The 12,929-nt window shown below is 34.6% G+C and overlaps 1 protein-coding gene across 2 annotated transcripts in view; it reads right to left on the minus strand.

Moving 5' to 3' along the window:
* Nucleotides 1-12,929, minus strand: part of LOC113240626 (sex-lethal homolog) — a 64,480-nt gene that overhangs the window by 8,401 nt on the left and 43,150 nt on the right. For both annotated transcript variants that reach the window (XM_026477963.1, XM_026477964.1), the window contains exon 6: nt 10,742-10,814. In XM_026477963.1, the coding sequence (XP_026333748.1) occupies nt 10,742-10,814 (73 nt within the window). The remainder of the gene's footprint in view (nt 1-10,741; nt 10,815-12,929) is intronic.

The raw sequence follows: 12,929 nt of genomic DNA on the forward strand, positions 1-12,929 counted from the left end.
AGTACCACCATGTCAGTCATTGACCAAAAGAGTCCCAATATTTGGCAGAACCACATTCTCTTGGTGTATTAAATGAGAATGGTTTATCTAGAAGATAACAGAGCCACTCAGAACTTTAAATCGTAAAGATCTGAGGCGCACTGCCAATGCGCCCGTCGCCCTGAGACATAAGTTGACAAGTCCCACGTGCGTGTAATGTCACCAGCACCTTTACCCTTCATAACCGGGAACGCAGTAATGCTCACATTACCGCTTGACGGCAAAAATAGGTAAGATGGCAGAATTTCCCTGGACGAACTCATTCACAAGGACGAACCAGGACGAACTCTTTCTTTATCATAGATGCCTTGTGACAGAGTTCGTCCATGAAAGTGTTGCATGAGGATGACCGCGTTCAGGCTTAGAATTGTAAGGGTGCTGGTGAAATTACAGGCACATGGGAGTTGTCAAGTTCATGTCTCAGGGAGACAAGCGCAGTGACAGCTCCCCTCAGACCTTTGCAATTGAAAGCTCTGAGTGGCAATGCAAAATGCTATATCATTGCTTATCACACACAACTAGGTCGTCCCGTCACTTAATATTATAAAAAAAAGCCACCACCATCTTTCGTCGCAAAAGCCTGATTGGGTTTTCTCCTCAGTCCTCAGTCCTTTCCAGTTTACGATAGCCAAATAACAGCCCCCTTTACACAGCCACTCTATCGCGCGTGATCAGGAGCGTACAGGATTGCGAACGTGTAAAGGCTAATAGCGCAGGATATATCGAAGACGCGTGTTGGAGTGCACGGTTGCACGCGCGACTGATGAATGCTATCGCGCGGTCTTTGACTTTTCCTTTTACCGTTTTTACAAGCACGGTCAATCGCGCACGATAGCTGTATCACGCATGATAGAGCGTAAATGCAGGCTGTATCTCACACAGGGTGCAGATATAAAGAGCAAAAACTTAATGAGACTCACGATAAAAATTGTCATAGACGGTCGCATCACTCACGATGCGCCTGGTTGGGAATAATAAACAAACAGGTCCGTCTTGTTTTTATCGTGTCGAGCCTTCTATTTTACGATAATATTGACTTTGAATAGAATTTTTCACTTTGACTGCGTTATACATGGCCGCGAAGAGATCTTCTCTCGTACAGGTACCAGGGGCAAAACTGGACTGTGTTGGGGCACCGCAGTCACATCGGGCCCTGAACCCCCCAACAAACCGGTGACATAAACGACATCAGCTACTAAAAATAAGCATCAAACCGTGGTTGGTTTGTCTTTTGAACCCTCGGCGTAAAAAAAAGGGGACCTGTTCGATCAACTTGAAATCCCGTATATGGGACAAATTAACTAACTCCACAACTTACATCAGGAAGTCTACCACGAAATATTATATTACGTGACTGCGTCCGCAACGAAGCTCGTACGTACTACATATAAGGGATTACATGCTTCCTGATACGCTAAACACATTAACTAAAAGACCATATATAGAGAAACTATTACTTAATATGTTTTTCATTAAACAATACTCTAGTAGTGTTTGATGAAAAATGTGATCAAGTGATATTGTTGGTTATTGTTGTTCGTAGTAATATCAGTTAATATAACAAAAAAAATAAAACTATTATTGGTAGTAATAGTTATTACAATTTGTTTTGTTTAATATTATTTTTCATTTAGTATATTTTTATTTTTGTTTTTCTAAAAGAAAGCGCATTAAGCTGTGCGATGACTGTAGCCACCTAAGTATAAACCCGTTAAAGAGATTGCAGTAGGTAGGTTTGATTTAAGAATCAATGTAAATTATTTTGTTTTGGAAAATAAATGAAAAAAAAAATACCGTTGCCTTACTTTCTTAAACTCATATTAAACCACAAATTTTGCAGGCTGATTTCACATCAAATTTCCTTCATATTCACACACTAGCTTCCAAATTAACACCCTTGATAAGAAATTTAAAACAGGAGATGGTGAATAATCACTTTATAATACGAGTTTGAGAAAGTAAGGCATCGATATGTCGCTTTTACGATGAAAGTAATGCCAAAATTCGATACGAAAGCTATCATTTGGCGTTTCCGAGTAAAGACTTGTGTCAAATAACGATCTTCGTACGCGTTTCGTGGTAGCCTTCGGTCCGATACGAAGCTAAAACGTTGATCGTCGCTTCGTATTTCGTATTTCTTGGTAGACCTACAGACCTACGAGTTGTTGACTTACGGGTAGTGACTGTATTGACCTTTTTTTAATAATCACACGCATTTAATGGGACCAAATCTTCAAAATTTACCGAACTAACACCGATACATTGAATTTACAAACACACATATTACATCTGTAACGTATACGAGTACACGGGCATATGTTAAGCAAATTGTTAAATATTAATACACAACACAACATTGATTCAATTGGGATTTTTAAATCTATTTCAAATTGTAAAGTAAATCTGATTTCGCGATATCTAATATGTTACATCAAAGAAATTTACTTGTACTTGATATTGGAAAGCTTAATCACTAACTGAACTATGTCGTATTCAGCGAAATTCAAAACGACGTAATAACAATAATAATACTGGCGATGATTAAAAGTTTCAAATCATTTAATAGTCTTATGAATTGGTCAGTTGGGTAACATCAAAAACCAACAAATTTATTAAATAATTCAAATTCATCGAAAACAAATGCCAGCAATTTAATGCAATAATACAAGAAATACACTAGAAAAAACCAATTAATTGAATGGAAGAATTCAATTAATTGAGTACAAGAATCCAGTTAATTGATAAGATAGATTAAATTAATTTTCTTGAACAATCGTATTAATTTAAAAGAAGAATCCAATTAATTGAATAGAAGAATCTCATTATTTGAATAGAAATAAACCAGTTAATCAATTGAAAAGAATCCAATTAATTGAATAAACAAATTCATTAGTCAAAATGGTTCTACTTATTATAGTAGTACCTTAATTTGTATAACTATTTCAAAAGTCATTAGTAAATCTCGCTGAGTAATGACGAACTTTAACATCATATAAATATGACAACAAACCGTAAAGCGACATTAGCTACGAAGATTAACAGATTTCATTATACTATTGAGCACATCATGTGATTCATAAGCCGATATACATTATGTACAAATAATATTGGGTATATAATAAAAAGCAAAGGGGATTAGCCACATTATACCTCGTAATAGGTCTTAAAATTGTTAACACTTTTAATAACTACATATGTAACATTTTACAGTTGATATACAGTAGTCGTTTTTCTTAGGAACATAAAGTTTATTAGAAGTTTTCATCATCAGTCGGTCAGTTTCGGTCATCAGTTTTCGAGTTTTTTAATTCCGATAAATGAGCGAGTACACTTTTTGTAATACCGTTGTTCTATTTCTTATTTTTAATTCCGATAAGGTGAGATTAATTATTTGCAAACAAATATCTATTATTTAACATTTGCCTTTTATTATACAACCAATATTACTGCGATATACATAAAATTAATAAATTGACAACAGCACAACTTATGTTATAGTAAAACACTTTTTTTAATATTTTTTTGCTACAGCTTCGTTATTGATATTTTTTTTATCTATTTTTGATATTATTTTCCTCTATATTTATATTTACTGATCACATACAAAACACGCTACGGTTTGAACGAAGAGATGACAATAATGTCTGAATTTTTTGTCTATAGTGCACAAATAACTAGAATCCTAAGAATCTAGAGAATACTAGATTTCATTAACAGTGGGTTTGTGCTGAGACAGGGTCCCTTAGTTGTAGTTAAAACTTCAGATTCATAGTTTCATGCTGGGCTAAAGAAATACCAATTAACTACACAGTTACAAGAATAAAATTGGCAGCATAAATATATGTCATTTTGTGAGAAAATCATTTTAATTCGAGAAAAAATATTTTAAATACGAGAAAGAATTAAATCGAGGAAATACATTGTAACTCGAAGAAAATCAATTTTAATTCGAAAAAAAGTGAGTGAAATTCTAAATAAATTATTGTTTCAAATAAGTAATGTTCGTTAATTATTATTATTATTATTAAATTGAAAAAAATACGATCTCACCTTTTTGTTATATATGTATTATCCTGTATTTCTTTAGTAAACTATACTACTTATTCGTTGGTCAAAATTAGTGAGTTGAAAATAGTTTAATGCGAGAAAGGGTCACTTCGTCCTAACTATTGATAAATCTTTAGTTCTTCAGATATAGTCTTGAAATATTAGCCCAGCAAGAAATAATAATAATCAACTTTTTATCATATTAAAAATGTCATATTCCATTTTATGTTAAAATTTATAACATTCAGTATCATCAGTTAAAACTTACAGATTTTGTGAACAATTTTTGTTCATAACTCATAGTAAATTTGTAAAATCTACGTGGAGCAAATGTGTCAAGAATTTCTATTTTTACCGGCTTTCTTCTTTAAGCAGGACTTAAACTTTGACACGATAATATAATTATCTATGATATTATTTTGATAACTATCAACTGTTTTTGTAAGATTGCATTTTACTATTTTAGTTTTACTACCTTTCTGTCGCAGTTTCACCGAATGATATTAGGTTTGAGACAGAGAGTCAACGTCGCTCCGTAGACTAAGCGAGTCCGAACCGTCTGCGAGTTTGGTATCATGAAGTCAAGTAGATCTAGCTGATATTTGGGAGCTGCTGCTCAGAAATGCGAACAACATTCCATATGGGGTCGTACTTGTGGTTTATGCAAAGAAGTCGATGATCCGGTGAGAAACATTGATTCGGTCTATTGAGCACTCCGAGCTTTTCGGACGCCAGTTTAGCTTTGCTATCCAAATAAATGTAAACCATATGCACTCAGCGTAGATGGCATTTAGGTTTAAACTTACAATAGGCATTATTCAATGAGCAACATTTAATAATGAGCTACTTAAAAGCTACTTGTGTTCTCTAAAAGGTATTACCATGTATACCGCGCGTTCCACTCTCTCACTCGCCCATTTAATTTGCAATTGAATAAAGAAATATACATCTAAAGTTTTACAACACATTGATTGATCGTCATCTAAACAATGTTTATTTAGGGGTCTGTACTACCATGTCAAACCAACACACTGTAATATGAAATACAGCAATTTAAGAAAAGACCGCAACAAGGATTTTTGAAGCAGTAGAGCGACTTGTGAATGAGTTCGTCCACGGATGTACTGCCACTATTTCTGCCGCCAAGCAGTAATTAGAGCATTAAAATAAATACGAGGAATAAAAATAAACTGGCTGTTCAAGATAGTTGCCTTCACAAAGTCACAAACTCATTTAAGGGGCAATGTTATAGAAAATTTGCCATTCACGAGGTTTAAAACTATAGTGAAACAAAAATTATACCAAAGGCTATTATACTACTTCTGCGTACTTGGATGACAAAAATACGTGGTAGTAACCCTCCTAGCTCATGAAGGTAGTCTCGATCTCTGATGCTTGAAAACAAAAAAATATATTAAAAATGTTGAATGTGTGGAAATGTTATTTACAAAGAGCAACCCCTAGAGTTTCTTGCTCATTCTTCTCAGGGAAATCTGCCTTACGAATGACCGATAGAATTTAACCAATGTAACGATTTCAAGTGTAATAATGACTACTTATGAAATAAAGATTATTTATTTTTTTATTTTAATTACTGTATTCCGGTTTTCAAGGGTAACCCTTCAAGGGTTTCCCTTCTGCTTGGCAGCAGAAATAAACAAGGTGGCAGTACTTTCCTGAACGAAATTCACAAGGAGCTCCACTGCTGCAAAAGTATTTTGCAAAAAAGCTATTTCTATTGAAAACGAGTACATTTGTTTTGCTTGATTTGATTGCAACCGACATGTTCTTGTTGTAAGGAAATTACAAAACACTTTACTGGGACTTGCAGTGTTGGTTCGATACGGTAGAGTATTTGAAAGTAGACAGCAAATTAAGAATGTTCAGATGTAAACATCTCGATTATACAACAGAATACATGATTATGTACGGCGGAGATTGAACAGCACAGTAAATTACAACAAGTTTGATGGCAATTAATTTGTTTCGTAATAAACGACCTAACGTGTCAGTGACAAAAATTTACATCAAAAACAAGTTTACCACACCGAAAAACATTACTACTTCTTGTTATCGTCGGTCCTTAAGCAAGCAGCTAGCTAGTAAATGCGGTCAAACTAAAGCATTTATTTTTTCAGGACGTAACAAAAAATGTCCACAAAATTTCCTCATGTACAATGCATTCTTTCTAAGTCTTTCCTATTCTTATTTTAATAAAGAAGCTTCAGGATAATAACACTGGACAGGGATTTAGATGCAAAATATTTATATACCTTATTGTTGCTAACTGTTGTTCTGGAAAGTTCCTTCTGGTTTGACAAGTTTACACCAAGTAGTCAAACTAAGTCTCGAAACACTTGTTTCTAATGAAATTACATAACATAGGAAATGTGTTTTATAAAAAAACATTGTAATTATATTTATATTAAATATAATTTTGATTAATAAAATCTGAGTTTAAGACGCTAAACAGACCGAGCGCGTTATATACCAGAAATAGAGACGAAATAAGAAAGATAGAAGACAAATTAGAAAGCTGAAATGGTACAGCGCCAACAACTGACCTGTGTGTACGTCTTCGTATATTCCAAAAATATTCTGTATTTATTGTTATAAAGATAATATCTCTAACAATGGGAGGCTGTTCAATTCGGTGGTGTGGGAAAAATAGAAAAACATTTAATGACAAAACAAAGGAATCACATTTCATCGGTAATTAAATATGTAATTTTTCAATTTTCGTCCATTATAGCAAAGCTCAAGTTAAACTGGTCTGGTCTTATGATTTGAAGTGAAACAATTGACGACACCCGTCAATTGTTTCAAATTCGTGCTGGCCAATCGCAGCGCAGTTGTCACCGCTTTGGCAGAATAGTTTTCAAACAAATTAAATGACATTTCGTCTCTATCTCTGGTTATGTACTCGATAAGTAAATTTATTTGACGTTACATAATATGTGAATTCAATTAAGCTCGTAAATTCCATCTTTATAGAACTTTCCACAACGACACATCGCACCAAAACCTTATCAATTAATCACTAAATACTACGAAATAAAAAGTCCATCCGCCTATATTTTCGAATCTGTTAGGCGAAACTTTTTACAGTAAAGTCCTTTTCAAAATGGGCGATGGTGACTCATATAAGACGATTGGTTGTGAAAGTCACGGCGTAGGAAACGTGAGAAGGGGCCGGTGTACGTTCCGTAATTGGTCGTGTATTCCGGCGTCGTTCGATGTAGCATGTCTAGTTGGTCAAGGCTGTGGTGGCGTTGGGGAAGGTGATGCATTGATGATGTACTTGCTATCCGTGGCAGCGTGCACAAAAGTCATTTTGTATAGGAGTTTTGACGAGGCAAATGCAATACACAAGTTGTAATAATATTATTTTATCTTAATAAAGCTTTTCAAGTCTCTAAAACCTTTTTTGTTTAATTGCCGCGCAAACGGATCTTACATGTCAACTCAAAACGCGTGATGTTATTTGTAGGTAAACAAACTAGATAATGTGCACTTGTCACTTGTGAGAATTTTAAATACTTATTAACTACTGTCCCCAATTCAATACTTTCACAATGTTTAGTCAAAAACTGACTGACGGGAGAATAAACCAGAGACATTCATTATTATTATTTTTTCTTAATGGCGGCCACCATAAGCCAATGTCAGTTTCGAAATACAAGACAATACGCGAACGGTGAATACGGTGCCGTTTCTTTGCTTACCTACATAATGACGTCACGAGGTGTTTGGTATTTGCATAACAGACTAAAAATATTACAATTTACAGATTTCATTTAATGATTCATAAATAAAAATATTTATTATTTCACAAAAATATTCATTGAAATTTTAGATGTTTTTTTGATAATTCAAAAAGTCATTATTAAAACTAAATATACCTTAGTGTGTTAAATTTCCAAAAACAACTAAAGGCAAGATTGTTTTTATGTTGAAAATTTTCCAATTAAATTAATTCAAAGGTCATTTCAGTCAAACAACGAATCACAGTCATTAAAAAATCGCATAAGGTGAATTGAAATTGTGTTCACAAGATGTCGACGGCATACCGTACTGCTACCAATTTCTTTTTGAATCGGTACACAAAACATGATACGATTCCAAGTAAAGTGTGAAACACGGCGAGCGGGTACGGGTCGGGCGCGTGCCGGGTCGGGACGGACGCACATGCTCGCGCGTCGTGTGTTGTCGTCCATATAAAATATAAATACACGTAATAATACCCACGTCAATGCTACGGTGCAGCATGGACGTGGGTTCAAGTCCCACCGGGTCGACAAAATATTTCTGAGTGTTCGATCTTTGTGGTTACCAATCAGTAGTCTGAAATGACATTTTCCAGAAATAATGTTTGCTCGAATTTTCATAACCTCGAAAGTAATTTTGAAACCGTTCCGTTAAACCTAACTTAACTTAATCTAACCGAACCTAATCGTATCTTTGCGATAAACATCCAACAAATCCTGAAAGAACAACGGTTTCGTTATAATTAGAATAGAATAGAATAGAATAGAATAGACATTTATTGCAACGCCACAACACATAGATACAAAAAAAAATATTGATACTACTTAGACAAGCAAAACAAAACAAAAAGACGTAATAAACAAAATTAAAATAAAATGAAATAAGACAATAACAAACAAAGAGCAAAACAAAAAATACTAAATATAACAACTACAAATGTTGTACTGTCATGTGTGCGGTTGTGGCGTATGCAAAAGGACTTCATTCAGCTTATGCCACAGCCGCAATTGACTGTGGAGCTGGTTTTCAATGAGCCCTGAGCTGAGATGAGTGACGGACGTGTGTGTCGCAAAATAAAATAAACTACTTAAATAATTGCGTATGTGTTCTTTGTACGTTGTGTTAATGCTGTGTGTTATATTATAGATCGCAAAAGTACTTAAATATAGCAAATATATATATATATATATAAATATACCTACTGTGTGCGTTTATAGTGTGGTGACGTAATTACATAATAAATAAAATTATACAACTCGTTCGCTCCGAGTTGGGTTAGACAAAAGACGCGCGGACTGACGCACGGGAGGGGTGGGGACGCTATTTGACAACCGGCACATCGCCGATCACACGTTTGTATTGTTTAATGCAACTTTTACAACTAGCGTTGTAAACAAGTTTCGTCCTCCGTCGTCGTAGGTATTTACTACGCATAATTCGGTTTTCGGTGTAATGAAAATTCGAACAAACGTTATTTCGGAAAAAAATTCGAATTTGTGATAGGTTACCGATCTTTGTATTCATAATCATGACATTTATTAGTGTTTTCACAAAAAAAAATTTTTTTTTTTTCATTTTTGAAAATATTTAAAAAGTGACACTAGACGCATAACACCGACTTTCCGCCGACTGAGACAGGATACAATTTGAATTGCAATAATCAAAATTGTATTTCATTTTGGTTAGTGAGTCTTCTATCTTCTAATTTCTATAAATTTATATCGTTAAGCAATATTATACATTTATAATACAACTGGACTGTCTAGACGCACGCCAATTTATGCCTATTTGAGACACCAGTCTCTCACAAACAAGGTTCATTATTAAACTCACTATTCCATAAGCATTATATTGCGTAATTAACCTTGTTAAAAGAAAAATATTTTCGCGATTGCTGTTCATTGGAAATGAAATTATTCGGATCTAAATCGTGTAAGGTGCATTTGTGTTACTCAAACATACTCGGAAATGTTTTTTTTTTCTTTTTTTATGTTAACAAGTGACGGGACGAACAAGTCTGTCCACTGCTCTAAAATTTTAAATATAATATATTTTAAATATCTACCAACAAAGCAAAAATACTAAAAAAAAGCTGTCATACAGCCCACTGCTCACTATATAGCATCAGTGTTCGTAATTGTGTGAATTAAAAATATATTTCGGTGGTATTAGCTATTTTACGTTTAATTGTGGTGCACGAATATACCTGCACCACATAATTTACAAAAAGGCGGTGAAATAAACAATAGCACTTTGAAGTTCTTTTTTGTATTTCTATTTTTATATTAACTCGCATTGTTTGAGAAAAGCACTATATATACCTCGGCGGAAACGAGGATTGCCCGACTCGTACAATAATACGTACAATAACACACGCACTTTGCAATAACGAACTATTTTTGAACTGGATCCTATAGTCACGGATGTATCACTCGTGTCACGCTTTAGATACGAAATAATGCGAGTAGTTTCATTTCCTATAAATAAAGTATCAATACTAAAAGAGCAAACGTTCAAAATATTATGTTACTTCGCATTTCATTAGGCTCAACTCACACTGGCGCAGAGTCGAAGCGTCGCATCGCGTCCTGTTTTTCAACTACAACGCGTGTCGTGGCACGACGACGCTCGCATTAGTGCGCCCGGATCAGAGTGTGGTCGGTGTCTGACGCCTCACTGCGCGCAAGGAACGCATGAAGACACGCGGCGATGCGCGGTGCCGCGCGAAACCGCTCGAATTTAACGCGTGATTCCATAATTGCATAATACAAATTTGTACCTTAATAATGGGAAAATATAGATGAATATGCTATAGGCGAAAAACATGACTCGTCACGACGCTTCGACTCTGCGCCAGTGTGAGTTGAGCCTTACAATTGTGACTTACCTCGATTATGATGGAAGCCCGCAGCCCATCCCGCGTAGTACGCCGCTTTTTGCTTACCGTGTTCTTCCGCCACCTGGAAATTTACAAATTAAAACCATTACAAGACATCATGAAAAGATTATCACGTTGTTCCCTTGATTTTCTTCCTTTAATTGATTTATGGATTATTTATGAAGCCAAGCTTGATTTGTATAAGCAGTACCGTAGCTGTGTTATGCAGAATGTTGTCACATAGTCGTATATGTGGGGCGGTGTCGATTTTTTAAGCACCGAAAGTGGAGTAACGAGTAGAAATATCATATCTTACAATACAATAGACGAAGTTACAATTTTGATGAAAAGAAAATAATTGAAAATTAGACTATAATTTTCGGATCTAAATCGCGTATATTTACTTTTTTTTTTCAAACAAACCAAACTCCGAAATATCGGTTTATTTGAAAAAACAAATATACACAATTGAGATCCGAAAAAAAATATTTTCCAAGAAATCATTCACAACAGAAACTTTAATGCTGAACCGAATTATTTAATTAATTTATTTTACTAATTTTTATTCTAAATTATAACTTACGTCCATTCGTGCTAAAAGGGGATGATAAAGTACGTTAACCAAACTCTTAATGACATTTTGTTTTGTAACACCTGTAGGTGACTTCTAATATGAATCCATTAATTTGAAAATAATTTAAATTCCCACTAAAAATCTCTCTAGACTCATAAACTTTCGTTTCTGTCAATAAAACATTTGTGCAAGGAATTTACAGTATTTTGTTTCTAATAAAACTCTTTTAACACCTTTACAGCTGTACTATGAGCGACATGAGGGCGTCGACTTCGGCCACATTAGTCGATATAAAATGAAGAATTCATGAACCAAAACAGAAAAACTAGTCAAAAGTTTTCGCAACTGAAGAGCAACAACACAACACTACTATGAAGTCAGTCAATGAAATAAATAAATCAGAACCTAAATTCATGTTGAACAAATCAAACGGTGATAACGAAACTTAACTAAATCACTCACAAGTCCTTAGAATCCTTAAGAAAAAACTAACAAAAGAACTAAAACGTAATGGCATAATGTAATAAGAACAGCAGGTAGTCCATCTCACGCCTGTCCGGCGCGTTAATCCCTACACGACCTTCTAAGTGTAGGGTTGTCACTTGTCACATTAATATTTTAGTTGTGGCCCAATTCTGCTAATTTTGCTTTAAACTACAGGTCATTGTAATTCCATTGAGATTACATTGCAATTCTGATAATATTTGCTATTCTATTAAAATCTAGTTGGAATGGCATCGATGGCCCATTTCATTCATTCAATTATTAACGATCGTTGTTGCCTTACTAAAATTACAATGGAAATAATTATGCATATCTTAAATTATATCTCTTTTATACAACTATTTAGTCTTGAAATTAATATATAACGGCGTGTTATTAGTTGATTACCGATTGTAAAAATTGTTCGAGTACTTAGCATATTCGCTAAATCAAAGACAGTAGTTATTAATTTAGAGCGGTTAACACCGTAAGTGTCTGTTTTTCGGCGGAAAAAAGTTTTTGACAAGTCGTCAATTGTGAATTGCACTTACAAGCACATAGGCTCTAAATTTAACTAATTTGGAGTTATTATTTACCGCTGGCTTAACAAATTGATAACAAAGAATAAATTCAATCATCAAATAATTCCTGATACAATTAGTGACGAGGGAGCTTCCCTCAACATTTCCCTATACGGTTATACTGCGCCATAAATATAACACACTACGCCATCAATTTGAAAAAAAAGGCATTCATTGCAGTATAGTCGTGTTATATTGAAATAACCTTTGTCAGATACAATATACATACAAGAGAATAAACACGTCTACTATTTGCTGTATTTTTTAACGAATAGCGCGCGTCTACCTTGCTAGATTATGCGAGTGTTTGCGTCCGTACACATACAAGCCGCGATGCTATGTTTATATGGATGTTTATAAACAAAAACAATGACAAAATAAACCTTCTACCAATAAACACACATGACGAAAATTGTCCAAACAATGAAGCGTAACATAAAAAAATTACAATAGATATAAATAAGTACATCGTAAGTGTCCCGTAGCGCTGTGTCGCTGTGAAGTCGGGTCCGACTGTGCGATCGGACCGGCGGCCCGAAACGCTCCTCACCGCGAGTTA

The sequence above is a fragment of the Hyposmocoma kahamanoa genome, unplaced genomic scaffold (assembly GCF_003589595.1).
Source record: "Hyposmocoma kahamanoa isolate Upper Pololo Valley unplaced genomic scaffold, ASM358959v1 160, whole genome shotgun sequence".
NCBI classification, from domain to species: domain Eukaryota; kingdom Metazoa; phylum Arthropoda; class Insecta; order Lepidoptera; family Cosmopterigidae; genus Hyposmocoma; species Hyposmocoma kahamanoa.